At 36.5% G+C, this 27859-nt stretch overlaps 1 protein-coding gene across 1 annotated transcript in view; it reads left to right on the top strand.

Annotated features, from left to right (window-relative positions):
• CFTR (CF transmembrane conductance regulator) overlaps positions 1 to 27859 on the top strand; it is a 167546-nt gene that overhangs the window by 114868 nt on the left and 24819 nt on the right. Inside the window, exon 22 of the mRNA XM_055084662.1 lies at positions 12552 to 12803. Coding sequence (XP_054940637.1) covers positions 12552 to 12803 — 252 coding nt within the window. The remainder of the gene's footprint in view (positions 1 to 12551; positions 12804 to 27859) is intronic.

Here is a 27859-nt window from a genome sequence, read left to right as displayed (position 1 = left end):
ATTCTTGTCAGACTTTTTAATTTTGGAAATCTGATGGGTGTGAAGTGAATGCTAAGGAGATAGGGCAGCTTAATACATATTTATTGGCCATTTGAGATTCCTTGTCTGTTAATTGCTTGTTCATTTCGATTGCTCATTTTTCAAGTAGATTGGTTTTTTTCTTAATTCATTTGTTGGAGTTTATGAATTCTGAATCAGTTGTCACTTCTTTACATTTCAAACATGGTCCTTCAGTCAGTGGCTTGGCTTATAGTATCTTTTGGTGAAAAGAAACTTTTAAGTTTAATGAAGTTAAATTTTTCAATATTTTCCTTTATGTTTTGTGCTTTTGGTATCTTTTTAAGAAATCCTCCCCTATCTTGGGTTTTCAAATTTATCAGCATTACATTTTTCATAATATTTTTTCATATTTTTAAAATTTCCACAGTCTTTTTTTTTTTGGTGGTGGTAGCTCCTTTCTCATTCTTAAGTGTTTATCATTGCCTTCTCTTTTTGCTTGGTCAATATTGCCACATATTTATGTAATTTATTAGTGTGTACAAAGACCATATTTTGGTTTTGTGATTTCTCTTGTTTTGGTTCCTTGGAGTGCAGAGCCTGCAGTAATGTATGTAACACTGTGTCCAGGGCACAAATCCCATGGCAGCAAGAGTGAGGGATAAATGGAATCAAGGCATATTTCCCCTTTTTATTTAAAAAACAAATGCATAATTTCATCAGATGGTATAGTTGGTCTGGATAGCTTCATCATCAACTTCTATTAGTCTAGCTGGAGTACTGTATTCAAAATCAGACATCCAATACTGTATTTGTGGACAGTCTAGAAAGCCATGTTGGGAGTGACTATATAACATTTGTTATTTCCCTTTTGGCTTAGATTCTTTTTATTATTCTCTGAGACAGTTAACATGTTCTCAAAATGCACACATTCGTTCAGCTGTGAAATTTGTATAATCAGTTCCTGTCAGAACAAGTATCATTATAAAAAATACTTCTATAGGGAAAAACCAAACCTTTTTATGCCCTCTTCTTGTTTATGTGACTTAATATTTTATTTAACCAAAGCATTGTAGTAATTCATTGAAATGTAATTTAACCTTAACCTGATTTATAGCAGGGTTTTTTTCTTTTCCTTTAGGATCATTTTTTTTTTTTCTGAGTTTGACCAGCTCTTTTTAGTGCCGCCATTCATCTCCTCACTTAGCTCTTATGCTTTTGGGGTTGAGTCTTGTAAATGTCCTTTAAAATGTTTCTGTTGGGAAGTAGCAGGAAGATAGTAAGTAAATATTGTGCTGACATCTATTTAATTCTTTGTTCAAACTTTCTACAACTTTGACTTTACGATTAAAATCCTCAGGCACTTCACTTCGTTTTCTTTATCTGAAAGCATCTCTTTACCTTGTATATGCACAATTCCTTTCTCTTTGTCACATTAATTTGCTTGGTTTATGTAACAGCCTCTACAGCCTCTCTTTGTTTGGTGTCTGTCTCTTTTGCATGTCTAATCTCCATTAAAATTTCTTTCAGGCATTTTTATTTCTCTAGTTTTTCACATGGTCATCCTGGGCTTTGTGACCTGTACTTTGACATTGTTTCACCTCCTGGCATAAAAGGATCTTGCGAAAAACTATTATGTTCTAATACAGTCTATGAAAAGTATCATTATTTGCATTTCATCATATTTTTTAGAGTCGTTTTCTTTTCTATGAATATCAAAGTGATCATGTTAGTTTTCATTTCCCTGCCAAACAGCACAACTGGTCTTTCCTGGGCCTTTATCTAGTTATTAATTCCCATCTTGCTGCTTCCACCCCTGCAACTGCTAAAGTTGTCCAGTAATCTGTTGGTTTTCACCTAGCATATGTTGAAAGTAGAAGGGGAGAGAGCTCTGCCCTCAAATTTCATGTTTACATATATGTTAACACTAAAGGTCCTTGTGACCTCTGAAGTAAAAACTCACTTTACTTTATTGAGTTCTGAAATGAGTTTAGACCTGAGTTTAAGCTGCAGTAAACAGGGTGTTTTATTTGACACACACTTTTAGTTTTTCAGTACAAAGGTACTCAGAAAAAAATGTCTTTAGACTTGGAAAGAATATTTCATTTACGCATCTGGCTGGGTTTAGGCATGAACAAAGAGTCAACCGTCAACAGAAATATGAAATTATAAAAACGGCAATATGACTTTTCTTCTACTGCTCATCCATTGCTTAACCCAGGTGCCTAGCTTTCATTAGCTTTCAAACAGTAGAGGTAATATTTGGAGGATAACACTTCCTCATCACAACCTCAGGTATCTTTGCATTTATGACTGACTGCACATCTCAGATGTTGGCACTCAGAACTGGTCCACAACCCTTTTATTACATTTTCCTAATAAATTCTCTATTTTATTCCCTAAGATGGTTCTTTCCCACCTTCTTGTCTCTTCTCAGATGCTCCAATAATTCCACCCCCTGCATTCTCAGTCAGTGACCTTGCTACATACTATATAGAAAAAAACATGCAACCAGAAAGAATTCCCTCCTTTCTCTCCACCACCCTTCTGCACCACTACTCATATGCTCCAGTACCCTCTGTGTCTTCACTTCTGTATAAAAGCCAGTGATATGCGATCAACCCCTCTTTGTGGGACCTTTCTCCCTAGAATAAAACTACCATCCTGGGAAGCAGCCGCATAGCACAGGGAGATCAGCCTGATGCTTTGTGACGATCTAGAGGGGTGGGATAAGGAGGGTGGGAGGGAGGCTCAAGAGGGACGGGATATGGGGATATAGGTATACATATAGCTGATTCAGTTCGTTGTACAGCAGAAACTAACACAACACTGTAAAGCAATTATACTCCAATAAAGATATATATATTTAAAAAAAAAAAACCTGCCATCCCTTGATCTCCAGCTAGCACTCCATTTCTTTGACCAATTTTCAGCAAAAGTTCTTAAAAGAGTGCCTGACTCCATTTCCTCCCTCCCATTCTTTACATAACCTGCTTCATTTCATTTCCATCATCCCCAGCACTCATGACCAACATCTTTCCAGAGCCAGCATCTTTATTTCTCTCAACCTCTCAGCAGTTACTTATGCCATGGACACGTCCTTCTTGTGATCCTTTCTTCTCTCGATAGGGTGATGCTACTCCCACCTCGTTTTCCCGCTGCCTCTCTGGTTCCTCCTTAGTTCTCTGTGCTGGCCTCTCATCTTCTTGCAGAGCTCTAAACGTCAGCTGTATTCCAGCCCTCCTCTATCTACACTTTCTCTAGCTGTTATCTAACTCCATGATTCAGAAATCATCTCTCAATGCATTGCACATTCATATCTCTCATTTAGACCATTCCCCTGCCCTCTAAATATATATCCAACTACTAACTTGACACCTCCCAGTGTTTATAAAACAGTGATAGAATGTCTTCCAGTAGACTTGACATTTTAGGGCATAAACTTTTGTTTGGAATCTCCTCAGAATATGCTTGCAGTATCAAGAGACCATTAAAAGAGAACAAAACTTCTACCTACTAGTTTGTCTAGTTTTATATAGCAGTTTGGAAAAAAAAAATCATCTGAACATTGTCACCTTATGAACAGCATAGTGTAATAGGTTTTGAATAACCCCAGAAATTTTTAAAGTAGTAAAATTATCAGAGCCCAACTTAATAATTCCCACTAGAAACCCCCATGTTAGGGGATTTCCAATTATTTCAATTGATATCACAGTGTTTTAAAAAATGTGACTTCTAATTCACTCTTCATTTTAACATGAATAGCATGTATGTCTCTCTATTCATTTCAATTGTGTATCTCATGCTATTCTGTAGATGGGATGAAAAGAGAAGTGTTAATTCTTTTTAGCTCCATTCCTCACGTACTATATGGATTATAACTGTTATTGCTAAAGCTATTATCTTAAAATTTTTGTGTTCTTAATTAACAAAGCTGTGTACTTATTTATTTTATTTGGAGTCACAAGATGCCTGCCATTTTTAGTACCATAAAGCTTCTCTGTCTCCTATTGTTAGCTACTTAGACATTATATATCTTAAATAGGCTGTGCATACCTAGATTTTTGCCTCCATGAATGAGTGAAAATTAAATAAATAAATAAGAGGTAGAAAGGATGAAAGGTGATGAGGTGATGTTTCAGACTTAGTGGTTATCAAGCTGTCTGGTGACTGGTGAATTGCCCCCACTCATAGTCTCATTGTTTGAATAAGGCGTTTGACAATTCATCTGTTTTCAGGACTGTCTACATCCTAGTGAGCACAGCTAAAAGATCTGAGCATCCACTGCCTTACTTCACCAATTGCAGCAGCAGATAAGCCATCCCTGTTATAGAGTGTGTTCCTAATAACACAGGAGTATGGAAGCCTCCGGGATGAGCAGGGAAGACCGTGCCTCTGTACGGTTCACAGTTAGATTCCAGTTAATGAGTTTCCAGAAAGTTCTTGCAAGATCGATGTAATCTGAGAAGAGTTTTCTGTCAATAGAAACTCCCTCTGTTTCTCCTTTGTCCTTTTATTGACCGTGTTTATTTTGGGTTCCAGTAAAGATCAAGTGACTGATTGTACAATGACCAACAAGAAACCTGATGGGAGGAGAAGTGGGGAACCTGCCTTTTCTTCAGTGCTACTGATGCCTAATTCTATTGCATTGACAGTAGTTTCTGCCGTGAGAATCTGATGGGAGGATTCACTCCTCCTATTTTTTTTAACCTCCTTTTAATGTCCTCTTGATAACACCTTTCTCTGTTTTTCTGTTCTCATGAGTCTTTGTGGTGTAGTTTCCACTTATGACCTCTGTGCCAAGACTTCTTTCCACCCAGCCTTTCTATTTCCATCCTGCACAGTGACTTTCTATTCTGTGTTCCACTCTGGCCTTACCACCAAGAAGTTGTGTGGCCTTAGGCAAGTCATAACCCACCTGAGGGCTTCCCTTTTCTCTTTTGTAAACGAAACAGTTTGGTTAGAAATTTAAGCTTCTGTTAGCTCTGACATTCTCTTCTGAACCTATGGAAGATTTCAAGTCTTGACTGGCATGTGTGCAGGCACTATTCCAAGTGCTCTCAGGAATCACACATATCTGCCACTGTCCCTGAATTCTCATGTCCAATGATTAGGTCATTCACCACTGCAGTTTTCAGAGCTGATAAAGAACTCTGAACCAGTGTGTTACTAGAAACAACAAAGACAAAAAAAAAGCACCATTAAGATGTTCTTGGGTCTTGAATTAGTAGGAGAGGCTTATGAGAACGTGAAGGGATTGCGGGAGTGTGGAAAAGTTTGGAAAATTTGTTGAGCTTTGTGCCTGTCACTTTAACTTCCTGGGTTTAGAATTTTTCATTTGTACCAAGAAGGAATGGATTAGAACAGAGGTTCTCAACCTGACAGCGCATGTGGAAACTTTATAAAGATGGAGATTACTCAGGGCCCTCTAAGATTAGTTAAAGCAGTTCTCTTGGTTGGGGGCAAGGTGACCAGGCATGATGTCTATCTTTTAAAAAGTGTTCCAGGTGTTTCTGGTATATCTAGACTTGTGAATCACTGGATTAGCTGGTCTGTAAGATTCATTTTCACTCCAGTTTTCTGTGAGTCATGGCACGGAGTCAGCAAACTTTGTCTATAAAGGGTTAGGTAGTACTGTTTTCAGCCTTATGAGCTATGTGGTCTCTATGGCAATTATTCAACTCAGCCTTTGTAGGGCAAAGCTAATGTAAACAAATGGCTGTGGCTAGATCTGGCCATTGGGCCATAGTTTTGCTGACCTCTGGTCTATGGGATAGAATTTACTTTGGAACTGACAGACCATCAGCAAATTATTTTTGTCCTGTATATCAACCAATGACACATATAAATCTGTGTAAGACGTATAAAGGATGGTGCTTAATGATAGAGAACTTGGGGAAGTTGCACTATCTCGAAATTAAGATGCTTAGAGAAAATCAAAACCTTGGGAAAATATTTTGATTTGTTGTTCTGGATTTTGTTTTTTAGTAAATCTTCTCTTCTTGAGATTTCCTTTGAAACAGGTTTAATGGATACCGCATAGGCCCATTGCATTCACCAAGCACTTGCTGATGGCCTATCATGTGCTTTTGAAAAACAATAACACCAGAAAGAGTTCAAGTTTGAGTAGTAGATTCAACAAGTGATATCAGACCTTTTCAGATAGGTAAATTTGAGAGTCCTCCTTTGCCTATTGGCACTTAGTACCTTGATTATTGAAGCTCTTAATTATTGAAATAGGCACAACATATTTGATACCTCTATGTTTATTTAGGATATGTCTTTTGTCATTAGTTGTAATGTGTTTTCTTTCTCTTTCTCACTTCTTGCAGTCAGAAAAAGTGACATTGACTTGCCATGTGATTTGCCACAAGTTAAATTGCAAGCTCTAATAATTTCCAAAGGGTTGGAATTTATAGTATACTATAAGTAACTCACTTATGCAGTTAATAATTTATAACAATACAGTTCTGATTGACTTTTTAAGTGCTCTGGGAGCATAAGTAATAGGTGCAGAAAGATAGACCAGAGTTTCAAGAATATGTTTTGGGCAGAGTCTGTTTCCATGATAACCATTATCTCTTAAGTCTATATGCATGGCTTAAAGATTATGCCAATGACTCTAACGTGGTCTTGGGTCTCAGGTCTCTAGTTAGTTGATTCTGAAAAGCATTTAGTTTGGGCCTATCGGGAAGAATCTATGCTTTAAAACACTGTAATCCTCCCTTTCATCTACTTCACATTTTGAAACTTTCTCTTGCAAAATACGTGGTTTTTCACATGTCACTCTTCTAGATGATTCTCTTCACATTTATTTCTTATAATCTTCCTATAACAACCAGCTATGAAAACTCTTTACAGTGTTGCCAGCCAGATCTCAGGCTTATGAAATATATTTTCTATCATCATGGCTTTGGGGGTATTACAGCATGTAGTTTAGGTGTTAAAGCACAATTTTGATGTACTGGTTTCCAAATAACCAAAAGGATGAAAGGAAAAAGAGCAATATTTTGTGAGGGAGAGGAGTCTGGCTTCCTGACTTGCCCTAGAATAGATCTTTAAGCCTTTTCTTCCCTCTTTGTTAACAAAAGATGGAAAGGAAAATCAGGAATCATGTTCTTTTTCACTAAATATATCTGTTATACAGTTGAGATGAGGCTGTGGAGCTGTCTTTTCCCAAAAGACTCTGTTCTCTTGATGCTTAGATTAGTAATTGAGACCAGTGGTCCCCAACCTTTTTGGCACCAGGGACCGGTTTCGTGGAAGACAGTTTTTCCAAGGACGGGGGGTTGGGGGGTTGGTTCAGGTGGTACTGGGAGCGATGGGGAGCGGCAGATGAAGCTTTGCTCGCTGGCCCACCACTCACCTCCTGCTGTGCGGCCCTGTTCCTAGCGGGCCACGGACCTCTAGAGGTCCGCAGCCTGGGGGTTGGGGACCCCTGATATAGATGCTATCATAAATCTAATGAGATTCAGTTTTAAAGATTGACTCAGGAGAATTTTTTGAGCATAATAAATTTAAATAATCAAGCCAAAAATTTAAAGCAGATGCTACTCAAGCAAAAATCCCACTTCATTTTAGTTAAACTCCAATTTTATAGAAGTCTGTGCAAATTATATCAAGTTTTCCTCTTCATGTGAGGAAAGGTTTGATGTTTCAGTGCCTGAGTCTCATTTTGGCTTCATCATTTACTTCTTAAAATCTAAGACACATTCTCCCACCGAAGCTGGTAATGGCTACGTTGAGACTTTGCTGTCAGTGGGCTAGACAGAGCCTCCCCCTTATTCCTCTTCGGGAAACACTTTTCTATGCACAGAAGCAGCAGCTTATGGTTAAGGAGTTTGCCCGACTCCATCTACAGAACTCTGAAAATTGCCAAATCTGAATTTCCATCCAGCTCCATCTACATAGCTGGACAATGGCGTAGCAGTTTTTACATATCGCCTGAAAGTGTTTAGACATTCCAAATTAGAGACAGGATTAAGTTAGTTTAAAAAGCTCAATGAAGACAAATATATGAGACTAAAAATAGTTTGGTATGTTACAATTTCCTTCTAATCCAAATAGCAATGTATATTTGCAGTCTGAGAGGCTGAGGCTACAAATGCAGCCTGGATTTCCTGCTAAGGTCCTCACAGCACTGTCATTCTCCCTGCTCAGAAACTGCTTTCTGCATATGAGGTAGAACAATGCATTAATTCATTATGAACAAAGATTTATTAAGGGACTGCATGATGGTAAACACTAGATGGGGAAGATACAACAAACAATGCTTGAATAAGTTTACTGTACTAGCCACAGTGGATTTAACTGAAGTCCATGAGATGTAAGCTTCACGTTCTCTCACTTGCATGGAACCCTTTGAAGGCCCTATACTTAATTTTCTATGCAGAATTTTAATTCTTTTTCTTTCTTCTCTCTTTTTGAACATTGTTCCCCGTAAATCCTTGTTGTTATACAGTAAATCCTTGTTGCTTATCTATTTTATTTATAGTATTGTGCATCTGTTAATCCCATACTCCTAATTTATTCCCCCTTAGTAACCATAAGTTTGTTTTCTGTATCTGTGAGTCTGCTTCTGTTTTGTAGATAGATTCATTAGTATTATTTTTTAGATTTCACATATAAGTGATATCATATAATATTTATCTTTCTCTGTCTGACTTCCTTCACTTAGTATGATATTCTCTAGATCCATCAATGTTGCTGCAAATGGCAATATTTCATCCTTTTTATGGCTAAGATTTCATTGTATATATATTCTTTTTCTTAAGAAGAGTCCCCTAAATTACTTAAGTTTCAGGTTCCACCAAACCTGGATCCATCCCTGATTGCAGGTATGAATCTTTGGCTGTGAAATCAAGTGTACGAGAAATATGACTACTTGTGCTATAGTCAAATTTATTTTCTATTTGAACATGCCTTCCGCTGAGTGGAAGAAACAACTTCGGCAAATACAGAGATCTTCCTAGAAGTGAATCTATAATAAATTGTGAGTGGAGTTTACAGGATACCAAGACACTGAAGTAGGGGGCGTCTGGCCCTAGGTTGTCCCTTGTTGTGCTTGCCGTCTCCGAGACTATCTCAGACCTAGAGGTGTACAGTCCAGGTATATTGGGTCTTTGTCCTTCTCCTCCTGATTATGAGCTCTCCCTAGGTGAGCTCTCTCTCTCTCTGAGCTGCTTCCATGTCTCTGAGGAATGGAAGACCCTGAGGGATCAAAGCATTGGGATTCTTTGGCTTCCCTTCAGCACCATTCTGGAAATACAAGAAAATCTGAAGCTATGTCAAGTTATCTACGTCTAGACATGCCAAGCATACGTGTCCACTCTATTGCTCCTGTGCCATGCCGGGCACTGGAAGCTTCTCTAAGGCCCTCCTCGTTCCTGGCTCCACCTTAGAAATGAGACATAGCCTTCCTATGTTCTAAAATCCCTCAAATCTACTTGAGGAGAGAACCAGAGTTCAGTTGCAAGGCAGTGCTTCTTTTAAAAGGAACTGGTGTCTCCGTGCATTCATGAGTTGGATTGTGCAGTGAGGAGAGAAGCTATTTCTCATCCATCTGAATTTCATCCATGACTACTGTTTTTTACATAAACACTGTGCTTTGTGTCCTTCAGGCTTCGGTTTTTGAAGCTAAAAAGGCAATATTCATGTGGTTCAAAATTTTCAAACTGTCAATCTCTGACTACAAAGGCAATTTTTTGCAACTTGAAAGACCAGAAATGATTTTCTGTGCTCTGGTTCTGATGTAGCTTCTCCTTTGAGAGGCAGTGAAAGTAGAACGTGCAAATTGGAGCGCCTGCAAGGCACAAGGAATTAGTTAGCAATTCATAACATTATCTGGCCACATCATCTATTCAGTAATGGCATTTCAGTGGCTGAGAAACTGACCATAATGCAGGTGTCTAGCCACCTTTTCTTCCCATCAGAAAATATTCTAGCCCATTGAGTTGAGTGAATGTTCATGTGCTGTGGATGAGTGCCCATTGTTAAGGTGAACTAGTTCTTGGTCAGAGATATTTGACCATGCTGTGGGTAACTATAATAGCCTGTCTTGGGGTCACTTTATGCAATTAGACTATATGAAAGGTGACGAGTTGAAAACTGTTTTCTAAATTTGATAGGTACATTCCATCTATCATAGCTGACATTAGAAGTTCTGCATTCAAAAAACAAAGAAAAAACAAACAAGCAAACAAAGAAGTTCTGGATTCACCCTTGCTAATGGAGAATGTAATTTGCTGTACTCAAACACAAATCGTTACACAGAAAGCTTATCCACTACATTTTAGTGCTACCAAAATAGTAGCTTTGAATGTCATTTTCTAATAACACCACATATAAGTTTGAGTAGTTTAGATGGCAATATTTAAATGTTTTTTTGATTGCTTGGAAGTATGAAAATACGATGGATTTTTGTTATACAGTACCTTTCTTGACATACTAAAGCACCTAACAAAGACTAGTTTAGAATTCTTCACAGCATTGACATGCAGAAATGTCAACAGTTTACTTTAATTCAAAATTAATAAAAAATAACTGAATGAGGATTTAACAAACCCTGAAAATCACGCATAATTTGGAATTTAAAATACTATGTCAGAGGACTAGTTATAATATGCCTTTCATTTCCTCTAGAGTTATTTATGATGGATGTGGGCTTTGGATACTTTTCACTTCCATTTACAGTGGGTTTGGCTTAAAAGGATTCCCTTTTTGAATTTTGAATAATTATTGAAGATAATTCGAAGACATTTTCAAGATGAAGGAAATTGAAGCACACAATTACTAGACAGAAGAAAGCTCTTTATAAACAGCAGGCTTGATCAGTGCATGTGAAAACAGGCAACACTATTAGATTTGCTAAGATGAAACTTTTAATGTTCAGTTAAGGATCAATATCTAAAACTTCTCTGATTCATCTACCAGTCATTCACACTAAAGGTGAAGAATTCTTCCCATTTCACCTTTTGATAATGAAAAGTAGAAATAATAGAGACACATGCCCAAAGGCATTTCTTCCCACCATTTTTTTTGCAAAAAGAATCATTTCTAAGAATCTAAATCTTAACTATTATACGATGATAAGAAATTAACATTGTAAAGGAGAAGGTTAAATTCTTGACTGGGTAGAGCCAGAATCAACAATTACTTTTAAGACAAAAAAATTTCTGTCTAGTAAGCTGTTAACACCTGTGAAGGACTAAGCCATAGAATCAAGGATGATATCTTTTAAAAATAAAAACTGAGTGAATTCAAAGTCTCCAACTCTTTCTTCTTATTCATTTATTTATTTATATATTTAATCATTCACATATTTATCCCTTCACTTAAAATTTTTTCAAATATTTATTGGATGCTTATTATATGCCAGGCTATTTTAAAAATCACATTCCAAATTCCAATAAATTATAATTGTTCAGAGAAATATGTTCTCATTAAAGAATTTAAGCACCTTTGAAAAATAGTTGAATCTCATAATGCCATTTGCAGCAACATGGATGCAACTAGAGATTATCATACTAAGTGAAGTAAGTCAGAAGGAGAAAGACAAATACTATGTGATATCACTTATATGTAGAATCTAAAATATGACACAAATGAACTTATTTACAAAACAGAAGCAGACTCACAGACATAGAGAATGGACTTGTGGTTGCCAAGGGGGGTAGGCAGTGGGGGGGATGGATTGGCAGTTTGAGGTTAGCAGATGCAAAGTCCTACTGTTGCAAGGGAACTATATTCAATATCCTGTGATAAACCATAAGGGAAAAGAATATGAAAAAGAATTTATATACATACGCATAACTGAATCACTTTGCTGTACACCAGAAACTAACACAACATTGTAAATCAACTACACTTCAATAAAATAAGTTCTAAAAACTAAATTAATTTTAAAACTGGTTGAATTTTAAATACAGCCCTTATACACAGTCACATTTTGCTCAGCAATGGAAATTGATCTTTAAGTAATTCAGATTAAAAATGTAATATTTAACTACAGATATATGCCAGTGACTTCAATTTGTTTTTGAAGATTATTGTGAAGTTATTCAAAATTTACTAAGCCTCAAGAGTCCACTTACCACCCAGCTGACATAGAATTGTTGATAGTTATTAATGTACTATGAGAGTAAGGCAAGACTCTTATGTAGTGGTTTAGAGGTGTGAAACATTTTATTATAATATACCAGTTGTAAAACATTGGGTAGTACTACTCATGGTAGAAAAAAGTTTCCCCTTGACATAACCTATTCCCTTGAGTAGAGTTTGGCTATTTATGTGTGGCTTGCATAACTGAGAATTAACTGATCACAAAAATAAGCGGTTTCATACAGAGCGCATTTATAGAAATCCTAGTTAATTCTCTTGGTTAAGCTTTTAATTACATCCAATTATTTCCTGTTAGTTCATTGAAAAACCTAACAAATAACCAAGTGACGACTAGCTAGCATCACATCTTACAAGTTATTTTTTAGGAAACACCAAACTAATTATGACATTGTCTGAAGCTCTTAAACAAAAGTTAAAAATTATTTTTATTTCAGATGCGATCTGTGAGCCGAGTCTTTAAGTTTATTGATATGCCAGCAGAAGACGGGAAATCTAACAAGTCGTTGAAACCATCCAAGGATGGCCAGCTCTCGAAAGTTATGATTATCGAGAATCAACATGTGAAGAAAGATGACATCTGGCCCTCAGGGGGCCGAATGACTGTCAAAGACCTCACAGCGAAGTATATAGACGGTGGGAATGCCATATTAGAGAACATTTCCTTCTCAATAAGTCCTGGCCAGAGGGTGAGATTTAAACATTGCTTGCTTTGTTAAACCTGTGTTCAGTAAGTGAATCTCAGTAGCCTAAAGCAATGTGTTAGTAGAATCCATTTGTAACACCGTTATTGTAGACTAGGACCAATATTGAACACAAATATTTTCCAGTTATTATATGAAGTCATTGTTTCATGTGAAATATACTTTGCAAAGTCCTGAATATATATAATGGAACCATTTTATTCCATTTTATTTTATTTTTGTATTAATTTTTATTGGAGTATAGTTACTTTACAATGTTGTGTTAGTTTCTGCTGTACATCAAAGTGAATCAGTTATATATATACACATATATACACTCTTTTTTAGATTCCATTCCTATTTAGGTCACCACAGAGCACTGAGTAGTGCTCCCTCTGCTATGCCGTAGGTGCTCATTAGTTATCTATTTTATACATAGTAGTGTATATATGTCAGTTCTAATCCCCCAGTTCGTCCCACCCACCTCTTTCCCCCTTGGTAAACATGAGTTTGTTTTCTACATCTGTGATTCGATTTCTGCTTTGCAAGTAAGTTCATCTGTACCATTTTTCTAGGTTCCACATATAAGCAATATTATATGATATTTGTCTTTCTCTTTCTGACTTACTTCACTCTGTAGGACAATCTCTGGGTCCATCCATGTTGCTGGAAATGACATTATTTCGGTCCTTTTTATGGCTGAGTAATATTCCATTATATATATATATATATATATGCGCCACATCTTCTTTATCCATTCCTCTGTCGATGGACGTTTAGGTTGCTTGTACAAACAGCTCGTGCAGCCCAATATCAAAAAACAAACAACAAACAACCCAATCAAAAAATGGGTAGAAGATCTAAATAGACATTTCTCCAAAGAAGACATACACATGGCCATATAACACATGAAAAGATGCTCAACATCACTAATTATTAGAGAAATGCAAATCAGAACTACAGTGAGATATCACTTCACACTGGTCAGAATGATCATCATCAAAAAGTCTACAAATAATAAATGCTGGAGAGGGTGTGGAGGAAAAGGAACCCTCCTACACTGTTGGTGGGAATGTAAATTGGTGCAGCCACTATGGAGAACAGTATGGAGGTTCCTTAAAAAACTAAAAATAGAGCTACCATATGATCCAGCAATCCCACTCCTGGGCATATAATGGGACCTTTTTTTTTTTTAAATTTATTTATTTAATTTATTTATTTTTGGCTGAGTTGGGTCCTTGTTGCTGTGCGCATGCTTTCTCTAGTTGCAGTGAGCAGGGACTACTTTTCGTTGCGGTGCGCAGGCTTCTCATTGCCGTGGCTTCTCTTGTTGCGGAGCATGGGCTCTAGGCGCATGGGCTTCAGTGGTTGCGGCATGCAGGCTCAATAGTTGTGGCTCACGGGCTCTAGAGCACAGGCTCTGTAGTTGCGGCGCACAGGCTTAGTTGCTCTGTGGCATGTGGGATCTTCCTGGACCAGGAATCGAACTGCATTGGCAGGCGGATTCTCAACCACTGCGCCACCAGGGAAGCCCTGGGACCATTTTAAATGTGATTCTACTTGCAGAATATCTAATTGATTGCTACCTTACCAACTAAAGAAGTTGTTAAATAAACCAAAATTATAACACGTTTTAGATTTTGCATCTTGAAACTATCTTCCATTTCAGGTGGGGGGAATATTTTGTTGCTGACTCCATCTAAAGTTTTCTTAAATTTTACGTAATTGACACTCTTTCAAACAAGTGGTACTTTTTTTCTTAGCTTTTTTCAATTTGCTTGTTTAGTTGGAGTTTTCATCAAGGTATGGATTGTTAAAATTTTTTCCCAATAATGTACTAAGCTATAATTATTTATGAAGCAATAATTTTTTATTATTTAATAAGCAAAAATAACCTTGTACTATTTTGAAGTGTTTTTTATGGATCCCAGTGCTGGGCTGAATTCACAGAAGTTACTCAAATATACGGATTCTGGAATTGATTCTTAGAGAAGGGGATGGTCATTCTCCCTACATTTTATGCTCTGTAAATGTGATTTTATATTCTCTCCAGATTCCTTATTCTGGGTCACTCTATAAATCTAGCAGGAGTATTATATTGTTTTGATTGCTTTCTTTTACATTTAAATTGAGATAGAATACAATAGGGCCACTTCTTATGAAAACTGAATTTTATTTTATTTTATTTATTTTTTAAAATATTTATTGGGTTGTGCCGGTCTTAGTTGCGGCTCACCAGCTCCTTAGTTGTGGCATGCATTTGGGATCTAGTTCCCTGACCAGGGAGCGAACCCAGGCCCCCTGCATTGGGAGCGCGAAGCCTTAGCCACTACGCCACCAACAAATTCCCTGAAAACTGAATTTTAAAACTTCATCTTTCTGTGGTTTAATTTCAAACAGAGATTTTTTTTTTAAACTGGGGAGATAATGGTCAGTAAGGTTTATTAGGCCACCATCACTGTCACCAGCACAGAAACAGACTGTTTTCACTTGCTTTTGCCCATGGGTTTAGGAATGTTTGATAATTGGATGTATTAGGCAAAGTTCTGATAAGAAAAAAGTATAGAGTGAGCAAAGATTTTCTACATCTTATGCTAAATGGCTTGAAATTGCCCACTGGAAATTTTGACTTACCTTTTAGTCTAGTTCGGAAAAATATATTCACATACTACTAAAATTAGCTCTCTATTATATTTATGCTCATCAAGAATGAGATTTTTTTTTTCTGAGAGAAAAGTATAAATGGGCATAAATGAAAAGACTATGTTTTAGACTGAATTTCCCCCTAATATTAGAATGAGGTTGTCTAAAGTTATGCTTTGGAGCTAAGTAAAATTAATGGTTTGCCTTCATTCTTCCCTTCCATTGAGAAAAGCATAATTAATTACTCTTTCTTGCTTTATACATCAATGAATGCCATAGGCAGCTGAGGGTCACCAGGATGGATGCCAAAAGCGCTGTGAATTTATAACAACAGCAACAGATATGTTGATCCACAGGAGGAATAGATTTGGTAAATTATTTGCTTTCCCTCCTCCTGACATTCTCCCATCCATTTGCTTTTCCAGTGCTCACTTGCCCACTAAATTAAATACAAACAAGTTCTAGTAGAGTGACAGAGTTTCAGAGTCCTCGTTTTTGTAGGTAGTTTCCTTGATGCGAGAGTAGTAATCAGAGATGCTGTAAAATGAGGAAGAAGCAATATGCTCAGGCATTCCATCTTCTCTGAACCTTTATACAGGAAGCAGGCGATGTGTCTTTGCAAGACACTCCCTAGGTGCTTTGGGGAAATTGAAAATTACTCACATAAGGCTATAGATGTTTATAGAGTGCTTATCATGTCCTAAGCACTGTTTAAAGACCTTTATTTGCTATCACATTTGATCTTATTATAACTCCAAAGGTAGATGTTATTACCCTTTTTGCGCATAGTGGAAGAAACTAACAATCAGTTAAGTGAGTGAAGTAGCAGGGATCTCAAACTCAGATCTGTCTGACCTCAAAGTCCTATTTTACCTGCTTCTCTTAAAAGAAGAAAAAGAAGGAGCAGAAGAAAGAAGACAGAAAGAGAGAGAGAGATCTGTCACAGAAGATGTCAATCTAAAAGGGGAAATGTGAAATCCAGTAACAGCTAAAGCAGAATTACTCTGAAGCTAACAAGGCTGAGGTTTCAAGGAACTTCACTTGCCTGAGCCCCTTTCAAGGCCCTGTACATAATTTTGTGTTTATAATTTTGAAATCTTTATTCTTGAAAAGAGCTCCCCCCCCCAAAAAATTTATACCCTTGAATAAGAGATATATAGATAAAATGCTAAGGTAATTCAGAAGAGGAAGCAGTTATTATCATTTGGCTGGGAGTTGGGCTATTCAGGGGAGGTTTTCCACAGGAAGTGGCATTTAGAATGAGGCTTCAAGACTTAAACTGTGATTTGAATAATTAAGGTGGGTGAAGAAGGGTGCTGTAGGCAGAGGGAAAAACATGAGGCATGGAGCATGTATGGAAAACAATGACTGGTTCAGTCATTCGATGACTGGAGGATGCATAAAGGATGTAATTGGATCCAAGATTGGTGCAAGTTGGTGAAGATTATGGATTTTGAGAGCCAAAGCAATAAAGGGAGGTGAGAACTCAGAAAATCCTAATTGATTTTGCTACCACATGGTCTTTGAGAGCAGTGGTTCTCAAAGTGTGGTTCCTGCACCAGCATCATCTGCGTCACTTGAAAACTTGCAAGAAATGCATATTTTTGAACCTCACTGAGCCCTACTGCCCAAGGGGTGGTGACAGTGGTCTGTGTTTTATCACACCTTCCAGATGGTGCTGATACATGCCCATCTACTTGTGAGAACCCATATTTAAGACAGTCGTTAGATGTAGAGGAGTGATGTAGAAGAGTGAGGGTAGAATTCTAACTGTAAAGGCTTAGGGAATGGGTGAGTCCTAAATTGAGAGGTTATACAGAACACCAGTGTTGGTTGTGGGAGAGAGAAAGCAAGAACATCTGTCTAAGAGGATGGGTATATAGAGGGATTTGCCTTTGTTCTGTAGGAGTAGTTGGGGGTTTTTTTGTTTGTTTGTTTTGTTTTGTTTCTTGAGACAGGAGGAAAGGAGATAAGTGGAGTTAAAGAGAAGTGGAGTTAAAGAGAATCATTGAGCAAAAAGCTGGAAAACTGAAGGTGTTCTTATTAGGCTGCCTTAATATTTTAAGTCAACTTCCAAAATCATCGAAGTTGAGTAGTATCAGTCCTCTGATTTTGTTCTTCTCCTTCAATAATGTGTTGACTGTTCTTTTGCATTTCTGTATCAACTTTAGAATCAGTTTGCCATATACACAAAATAACTTGCTGGGATTTTGACTGGGATTGCACTGAATCTATAGATCAAGTTGAGAAGAACCAACATCTTGACAATATTGAGTCTTCCTATCCATGAACATGGAATATCTCTCCACTTGTTTAATTTTTCTTTGATTTAATTCATCACTTTTGTAGTTTTTCTCATCCTGATCTTGTGTATATTTTCTTAGATTTATACCTAAGTATTTCATTTTGGGGAGTGCTAATGTAAATTGTATTTTGTTTTTAATTTAAAATTCCACTTGTTCATTGCTGGTATGTAGGAAAGCAGTTGACTTCTGTATATTAACCTTGTATCCTGCAATCTTGCTATAGTCACTTATTAGTTCCAGCAGTTTTAGTGTTGATTCTTTTGTACTTTCTACATAGATGATAACGTCATCTGCGAACAAAAACAGTTTTATTTTGTTCTTCTCAATCTGTATGCCTTTTATTTCCTTTTCTTGTCTTGTTGCATTAACTAAGATTAGGATGCTGAAAGCAGTTATAAGAGGGGGCATTCTTGCCTTGATGTTGATCTTAGTGGGAAAGCTTCACGTTTTTCATCATTCAGTAATAATAGCTGTAGGGTTTTTGTAGAGGTTCTTTATCAAGTTGATGACCTTCCCCTCTATTCCTACTTTGCTAAGAGTTTTTATCAGGCATTGATGGTGGATTTTGTCAAAGGCTTTTTCTTCATCTGTTGATATGGCCGTATTATTTTTCTTGCCCGTTGATATGATGGATTGTATTAATTGATTTTCAAATGTTGAACCAGCCCTGCATATCTGGGATAAATCCCACTTGGTCATGGTGTATAATTCTCTTTATAAATTGTTGGATTCCATTTGTTAATTTTTTAAAGCATTTTGCATCTATGTTTATGAGAAATATTGATCTGTAATGTCTTTAGTTTTGGTATTATGGCAATGCTGGTCTCATAGAGTGATTTAGGATGTATCCCTTTTGCTTCTATCTTCTGAATGAGATTGTAGAAAATTGGTAGAATTTCTACTTTAGATGATTTGCAGAATTCACCAGTAAATCTATCTGGGATTGGTGCTTTCTGATTTGGAAGCTTATTAATTATCAATTCATTTTCTTTAAAAAGTATATGCCTATTCAGATTGTCTATTTCTTCTTATGAGTTTTGGCAGGTTGTATCTTTTAAGGAATTTGTTAATTTCATCTAAGTTATCAAACTAGTGGGCATAGAGTTGTTCATAGTATTTCTTTACTATTAATAATATGTATTAAGAGATGTAGTGACTTTCCCTCTTTCATTTCTTTTAAAGATTTTTTAATTGAAATGTAGTTGACATATAATATTATGTAAGGTTCAGGTGTACTACATAGTGATTTGACATCTGCATACATTATGAAATGGTCACTACAATAAGTCTAGTAACCATTCATCCCCATACAAAGTTATTACAATATTAACTGCATTCCTTATGCTAAATAAGGTAAATATTCTTTCTTTTATTTATTTATTTTTGTGTGTGTGTGGTACGTGGGCCTCTCACTGTTGTGGCCTCTCCCGCTGCGGAGCACAGGCTGCGGACGCGCAGGCTTAGCAGCCGTGGCTCACGGGCCCAGCTGCTCCATGGCATGTGGGATCTTCCCGGACCGGGGCATGAACCCACGTCCCCTGCATCGGCAGGCGGACTCTCAACCACTGCGCCACCAGGGAAGCCCATGCTTCCATTTTTGATGTTAGTAATTTGTGTCATCTCTCTCATTTTCTTAATTAGCCTGGCTAGAAACTTATAAAATTTAATGATCTTTTCAGAGAACCAGTTTTTAGTTTCATTGATTTTCCCTACCAATTTCCTCTTTTCAATTGGTTGATTCTACTGTAATTGTTATCTATTTATTTTTCTTCTGCCTAATTTGGATTTAATTTACTCTTCTTTTTCTGGTTTCCTAAGATGGAAGCTTAGATTATTGATTTTAGATATTTCTTCTTTTTTGTATTACATATTCTTTTCTATACAATATATTTATATTATACTACAAATATATATTTATTTTGTATGAGATAGATATTTCTATATTAGATATTTCTTCTTTTCTATAGCATTTAATATTATAAATTTCCCTCTGTACTGCTTTTGCTGCATACCACAAAATCTGATAAATTTCTTTTTTATTCTCATTTATTCGAAATCTTTTTTTCCCTTGAGATTTCTTTTTTAACCTATGTGTTGTTTAATGTCCAAGTATTTGGGGATTTTCCAGCTGTCTTTCTGTTATTGATTTCTGGTTTAATTCCATCATGGTCTGAGAGCATACATTGTATGAGCTGCATTCTCTTGAATTCATTAAATTGTGTTTTATGACCCATAATGTGATTTATCTTGGTGAATGTTCCCTGTGAGCTTGAGAAGAATGTTATTTTGCTGTTGTTGGCTGAAGTAGTCTATAGGTGTTAATTATATCCAATGGACTGATGATTGTGTATAGTTCAACTATATCCTTACTGATTTTCTAACTTCTGTGTCTGTCCATTTTTGATAGAAGAATATTGAAGTCTCCAACTGTAATAGTGGATTCATCTATTTCTCTTTGCAATTCTGTCTTTTTTTGCCTCATGTTATTTTGACACACTGTTGTTAGGCATATACATATTAAAAATTATTATGTCTTTCTGGAGTATTGGCCCCTTTATCATTATATGGTACCCCTTATCTGATAATTTCTCTTGCTCTGATGTCTGCTCTGTGTAAAATTAGTTACTACAACTTTCTTTAATTAGTATTAACATGGTATATCTTTTTCTGTACTTTTAATCTATTTATATATGCCTTTGCATTTAAAGTGGGTTTATTTCTTTAAAGTGAAATTAGTCAGGGAAAGACAAATACCATCTGGCTTCACGTATACATGAACTCCTAAAACAAAAGAAAGTGAACAAATATAACAAAACAGAGAGTCATAGATACAGAGAACAAGTGGTTGCCAGAGGGGTGGACACTGGGAGGATGAGAGAAATAGGTGAGAGAGATTAAAATTTTTTGTAGTTGCCCTAAAATTTGCAATATATGTTTTCAACTAATCCAGGTCACCTTTAAACAACACTATAGTGCCTCACAGGTCGTGGAAGTATGTTATTATAACAAAATACAGTTGAATCCTGAACAGGGTAGAGGTAGGAGGTGCCCACCCTCTGCACAGTCGAAAATATATTCTCTGTTTATCCGAGATTACTCTGTACACATGGTCCCTCTTTATCCGCAGTTCTGCATCATCTAATTCAACCAACTCTAGATATTGTAGCACTGTAGTGTTTACTATTGAAAATAATCTGCATGCAAGTGGACTTGCACAGTTCAAACTTGTGTTGTTCAAGGCTCAACTGTATTCCCACTTCCTCCCTCTTTGTCCCTTGTATTGTTGCTGCCATTCATTTCACTTATACGGAAGCATATATATAAACATACATAATTGAATACATTGTTGCTATTATTATTTTGAATACACTACTACCTGTCAGGTCAATTAAGAATAAGAAAAATAATATTTCTTATTTTACCTTCACTTATTCATTCTCTGATGCTCTTCCTTTCTTTACGTAGATCAGAATTTCTGACTTAAATAATTTTCCTGAAGAACTTTTTAAAACATTTATTGCAAAGCTGACCTACTGGCATCAAATTCCTTTGATTTTTGTTTGAGAAAGTCTTTATTTCTCTCTTATCTTTTGAAGGATAATTTCACAAGGTACAGAATTCTAGCTTGGTGGTTCTTTTCTCTCAACACTTTAAATATTTCACTCCATTCTTTTTTTGCTTGTATGTTTTCTGAAGAATAGTTGAATTTAGTTCTTTTCTTTGTTCCTCTATAAGTAAGGTGGTTTTTTTCCCTCTGGCTTCTTTCAAGATTTTTTCTTTATCTCTCATCTTCTGTAGCTTGAATATGATATGCCTACATGTAGTTTTTTGGCATTTATCCTGCTTGGTGTTCTATGAACTTCCTGGACCTGTGGTTTAGTTTTTGACATTAATTTGGGGAAGTTCTGAGTCATTATTGTTTCAAATATTTTTGTTCCTTTCTCTCTTTCTTCTCCTTCTGGTATTTCCATTAGTGGTATATTATACCTTTTGTAATTGTCCCACAGTTCTTGGAAATTCTGGGTTTTTTTTTTTTTTTTTTTTTTTTTTTTTTTTTAGTCTTTTTCTCTTTGCTTTTTGGTTTGGAGGTTTCTCTTGTCATAGCCTGAAGCTCACAGGTTTTTTTTCCTTAGCCATGTTCAGTCTGCTGTGCCCATCATAGCCATTCTTCATTTCTGTTAAAGTGTTGTTTTTGTTTTTTATCTCTGGCATTTCTTTTTAAATTTTATTAAAATTTCATTCTCTCTGCTTACACTATCTGTTCTTGCATGTTTTCTACTTTATCCATTAGAGCTCTTAGCATATTATTCATAGTTGTTTTAAATTCCTAGACTGATAATCCCAACATTTCTGGCATATCTGACTCTGGTTCTGATGCTTGCTCAATCTCTTCATACTGTGTTTTTTGCCTTTTAGTGTACCTTGTAATTTTTTTTTAAGAATTTTTTTTGACATGGACCATTTTTAAAGTCTTTATTGAATTTGTTACAATATTGCTTCTGTTTTATGTTTTGGTTTTTTGGCCACGAGGCATATGGGATCTTAGCTCCCTCACCAGGGATTGAACCTGTACCCCCTGCATTGGAAGGTAAAGTCTTAACCACTGGACCACCAGGGAATTCCCTACCTTGTGATTTTTTTGTTGAAAGGTGGGCATGACATACTGGATAAAAGAAACTGTAATTAGGCCTTTAGTGGTGTAAGGTCTGGGGGAAAGGGAAGTGTTCTATTGTTCTATAATTAAGTCTCAGTCTTTTATTGAGACTGTGCCCTTGAGCAGTGAACTTCACAAGTGCTTCTCAGATTTTTCTCCCCCTTAGGTGCAACAGTACACTTGTATGGGCTGGAGTTGAGTATTCTCCTTTCTTCAATCAGTTAGGTTCTAATAAAAAACCCAGTAGGTTAGTTCTGGTAAAATAGTTTCTCTTGAAGGAGGCCTTGTTAAGAAAAACAGAATGTTCTGTAATATTATGAAATTGTGGTTTCCCACATCTTCCTGCTGGATGCACCAGAGGGTATTTCTGTGTACTTCACTGTGAGATGACCTGTGATTGAGCTCCTGGAGGTAATACTTACAAAAGTGTGGGGACCTCTCTATGAATGACCTCCCTGGGAGGTTTTTACTCTCAGACTTGACCACACTGAGCCTCCAGCAATTTGTTGGTTACAGTTTAGACTTCCCTACCCTACCCTCGCTTGAGTTGCTATGGAGGTTTCTGATCATGGGTTTCTGCTCCAGTAAGTTGTGATTCTGTCTCTCCACTTGTGGTGGCAGTGATTTGCCCTGTGACTTCATTTTCTGAAGGCTCTAAGAAGAGTTTTGATTTTCAGTTTGCTCAGCTTTTCACTTGTTGTTAAGATAGAGTGATGACACCCAAATTCCTTATATGCTGGACCAGAAACTAGAAGTCTTGTTTTTCAATTTTTTTTGTCCCTTTGCCTGGCACATTGCCTAGCTTACTATATGTTAAATGCATGAATGAATGAATGGATTATACCCACTTCTAGGTCATATGATTGATTACAGTAGGAATTGATTCTTAAAATGTTATTCTGAGCAACTCTCTTAAGAATATAATTTCTACTGCTTTGCCCTTAGAACCTTTAACAACATCTTGCAAACTGTAACAAGATGCCCTCCCCCAAAACTTCTCTCATGGTGATTAAGAAGTAGGCTCAAGTTTAGTATTTTTCTTCCTTGACTTATGATGGAGTTATGTCCTGTTAAACCCATCATAAGTTGAAAATATTAAGTCAAAAATGCATTTAATACACTTAATCTACTGAACATCATATCTTAGCCTGGCCTACCTTAAACAAGCTCAGAACACTTACGTTAGCCTACAGTTGGGCAAAGTTATCTTACACAAAGCCTATTTTATAATAAAGTGTTGAACATCTCATGTAATTTATTGAATATTATACTGAGTGAAAAAAGAATGGTTGTATGGTTATGGAAAGTTGTGAGTGTATCAGTTGTTTACCCTCATAATCACATGGCTGACTGGGAGCTGCAGCTCACTGCTGCTATCCAGCATCATGAGAGAGTATCGTACCACATATCGCTAGCCCAGGAAAAGATCAAAATTCAAAGTACAGTTTCTACTGAATGCATATTGCTTTTGCATCATTGTAAAGTCAGAAAATTGTAAGTCAAACCATCTTAAGTCAGGGACCATCTGTATATTATTTCTATTATCCAAAATTCCTGCAAGCTTAACTGTAGTCTAATTCATCTTCTTAAAAGAGAGAGAGAAAACATTTGAAAAGGACTTAAATGGGCATTTCTTGTTTAATTTTTAATGAATTTCGGTGTTCTTGGTTCTATGGTGTGTCTGAGTCCATTCAGGCTGCTATAACAAACTATCATAGGCTTCGTGGCTTATAAACAACAGAAATTTATTTCTTACAATTCTGGAGTCTGGGAAGTCCAAGATCATGGCACCACAGGTTCAGTGTCTGATGAGAGCCCACTTCATCACAGGTGTCTGTCTTTGCACTGTAACCTCACATGGTGGAAGGGACAAGGGATTTCTCTGGGGCCTCTTTTATAAGGGCAAAAATCCCATTCATGAAGGCTCCACCCTCATGACCAAATCACCTCCCAATGGCCCTACCTTCTAATACTGTCACATTGGGGGTTAGGATTTCAACATATGAATTTAGGAGATACACAAATATTCAGCCTATAGCATGGTGAAAAGATGAAAATATCAATATTTTGTGCAGAAAAATGATTCAATCTTCATATTAAAACACTTTGTTCATAGAAATTACTTTAGTGAAGAGATGTCCTATTACTTTCTTGGCTCTTAATTTTAGGCCTTTACTTCACAGAACCTGTGCTTTAAATTTTATTTTCAATGCATGAGAAATGTAGAAAGTATTTCATAAGTTTAACTTAAAAACAGTAACTTAAAAAAAACCTTATTTTTCTTTTCAGTCTCAAATAGTTTTTTCTTGAAAGCTTTTGATTTTTGCCTAAATTTTTAACATCACCTTCCCCTAACTGGAATATCTCTTCCTTTTTTTCCTTTTCTCTTTCCTCTCAAAATACAGGCTGTGATTTTAATTTGGAGCTAGGTCTTTCATGGTAAACCTAGATTTAACAAAATGCCTCAGATGATATATTGTATATTTACAGTACTTGACAGTCCTCTGATTAAATAGATATTGAATCAGACTTCAAGGTCTGTTCTTTTGGGTGAGCTTATCTGCTTTCTCCATTTGTGGTCTCTTTAAAATACTCAGATGCCACAAACAATTCAAACAACATCAAGGGCTCAGATCATAGCAGCATAAGTGCCTAGTATCTATTTGATTTGTTAAACACATATGGAATTCTGTCTTATATTGGTTTTATAAGGAGCATAGTCTCAAGAACTTATTATGTTAGGAATTATGTTTTATTAATAATAAACAGATTAATAATCAACATATAAAAGTTACAATGATTATAACTCTGGGGATCCAAGTTTCATTTGATTTGGCATCTTGATTTCTGGAGACTAAAAGAGATGAAAAATAATTACAACAGGTTTCAATCTGTTGCAGTATTAAAATGGTGAATAAGACACTCTGAAAAGAATGTACTGAGACTGTTCTAGTCATGGTACAATGCAATTACAGCTAGCACCAAACTCAACACTGTTTAACTTTCCACATAACATTTTGATTTATCTTGATCCAAAGTTCTCAAAGAGGAGGTACACTGAAGTTACTAGAAAACATTGACTTGGAATTAAGATCTATCTTAAAAGCTTATTTGCGGGAAGTACTCTGGCCTTATTCAACAGATCACTGAGAAGCCTGGAAAAACAAATCCTGGAAAAGAATTATTATGTGCCAATTATATAAACAACAGAAGACTTTGTTATGTATGAACCAATTAGATTCCGTGCTGTTGAAAACTGTGTGTGACATAATGCAATGCCAGCAGTTTGACAATATAAGGAAACCAGAGCGATAGCTAAAAACTTTAAAGCTAAAGATTTACAAATTGCCTCTTAATCCCGTTTTATCCCAACATAAAACCTGTGTTCTCTAAACATTCAATATTTTCTTCTTAAGGAAAAGGAATGTAGTCATTTATTCTAATCATTAGAATCCTGGTTAATGATTTAAGAGTCTGAAACTCAAGGAACTTTTCATCAAAAGTGCTTGATATGACTTTAGAGCAGATCACTTCCTGCTCTTGAACTTGCCTTCTCTTTCCTCATGCCTCATCTACATAAGGCATACTCAGATTGTTTATACAAAGCCTTACTGTTGTGTTTGGAAAATCATGATGTATGGTGACTGTGTTTGTACAACATGGGCCGATTCAGAAATAGAAGCGTGCATATGAAATTCCACAAGATTTTAAAATTAAGAGTTGATCTGGTAATTGACCAAAATTGACTATATCCATTTATTTATTAGATCTGCTAAATAAGTTTATTCATTCATCTGCCCTCCCTCCCTTCCTCCCTTCCTCCCTTCCTTCCTTCCATCCATCTACCCACCTGCTCACCCACCTATCTGTCTGTCTGTCCATCCATCCATTCATCCTTCCATCTGGCTGTCTCTCAGTCAATCCAAATAAGTTTTTATTGAGTATTTATGTGAACCAACCACTATGCCAGGTGCTGAGAATTCAGTGGAAAACAAGATAGATTACCCTGCCGTTTTTGAACTTATATTCTTTGGGTGAATACAAGCAATAATCAAGGAAAGAATAAATAAAATAATTACCAATTGTGATTAGTAGTATGAAGAACCTCAACAGGGTGTTATGTATAACATGTTGTTTATCTGATTTTCTCAGTTGTCTCAGAAAACAAACATGTGAAAGTCCCATTATAGGGCTCTTATGATAGAAAGACAATTGTGTCACTTTTGTTTATCAGCTTACCTAAAGGCCTAGTTTACTACCAGGTTCCTAATCAGTATTCAATAAGTTATTATTATTGTGGGTTTCTGTATGCTCTCAAGCATTTATTGTGGTCTGTAACTAGTTCTGGTTTAGAAACTGTTACTAGTCTGTAGTAAGTATAGAAATTGAGAGTAAGCATTTAGAAATTCATTTTTATTTTCTACTTTTTAAAGTACTGATGGTGGATTGGAAACTAAAACGCAAAGCAAAACTGTCCTTTACCACAAATAGTGTAAAAAGCATGATTTACAAGACCATTTGTTCAGCACTCTTGTAAAAAAGCCAAATGATAAAAAAGAAATAGCAATAATGTAAGGGGAAAGAAAGAAACATTCAGTGCCACTAAATGTCGAGCAGTTTATTCAGGGTTTAGTTAATGACTGAAGAAATGTTCTGTCTCACTCACAACATCTTCCTCTAAGAGCTGGGTCTGAGCTGGCTTGAGAACACAGTCAGCTCCCTGTGGGGTACACGAGGCACCTCTTCTCTCCTTGCAGTGCACAGCCTTCTCACTTCCATGCTGTGTTCTTACAGTCTTTAAGGAACAAGACTAGTTTTTCTTTTCCTTAATATCCCTTTTGCTTCCTAAAATTCTCTTCTTGCCGATCAGAATGGATATAAGAGGTTGATTTGACAACTGTCCACGTGCTTATCCACTGAGGAGTGGCAAGGCCCAACCTGCCTTCTGTGAGAATGTGAACTTATTCTTTATTTTAGGCCTAAACTTGATGCTCGCTTATTTTATTGTGGCAGTATCTAAATATTAGAACTGTTGCAGATTTATTAATTTTCAAACTCATATTCATGTTTGGAACTAGATCAAGCTGTAGGTCTCTGCTTCTGGCTTGAGCCCAATCTCAAAAATTATGTGCATTAAGACACTCTATCTTTGTTTTCTTCGATGCAAAATGGGCATTTTCAACCTTTTTCCCGTTAGTAAAGGTCAGTGATAAATGAACCCAGCATCAGGGGTCCAATCCGTTATGGCCAGTTTCTCTATTGTCTTCCAGGGTTGCTCTGTTCCAGATCAATTTTGGTCAGAATTTGAAGTGTGCGAAAAGGTTTGAATGAATAAGTGAAACTTCCCCTGGTGATGATTTAAAAAATAAACAAAACAACAACAGCAACAAGGAAACGGTTCCGGGCTTCCCTGGTGGCGCAGTGGTTGAGAGTCCGCCTGCCGATGCAGGAGACACGAG

The sequence above is a fragment of the Physeter macrocephalus genome, chromosome 5, assembly GCF_002837175.3.
Source record: "Physeter macrocephalus isolate SW-GA chromosome 5, ASM283717v5, whole genome shotgun sequence".
Classification (NCBI taxonomy): domain Eukaryota; kingdom Metazoa; phylum Chordata; class Mammalia; order Artiodactyla; family Physeteridae; genus Physeter; species Physeter macrocephalus.
This window is presented reverse-complemented; position numbering and strand designations above follow the sequence as displayed.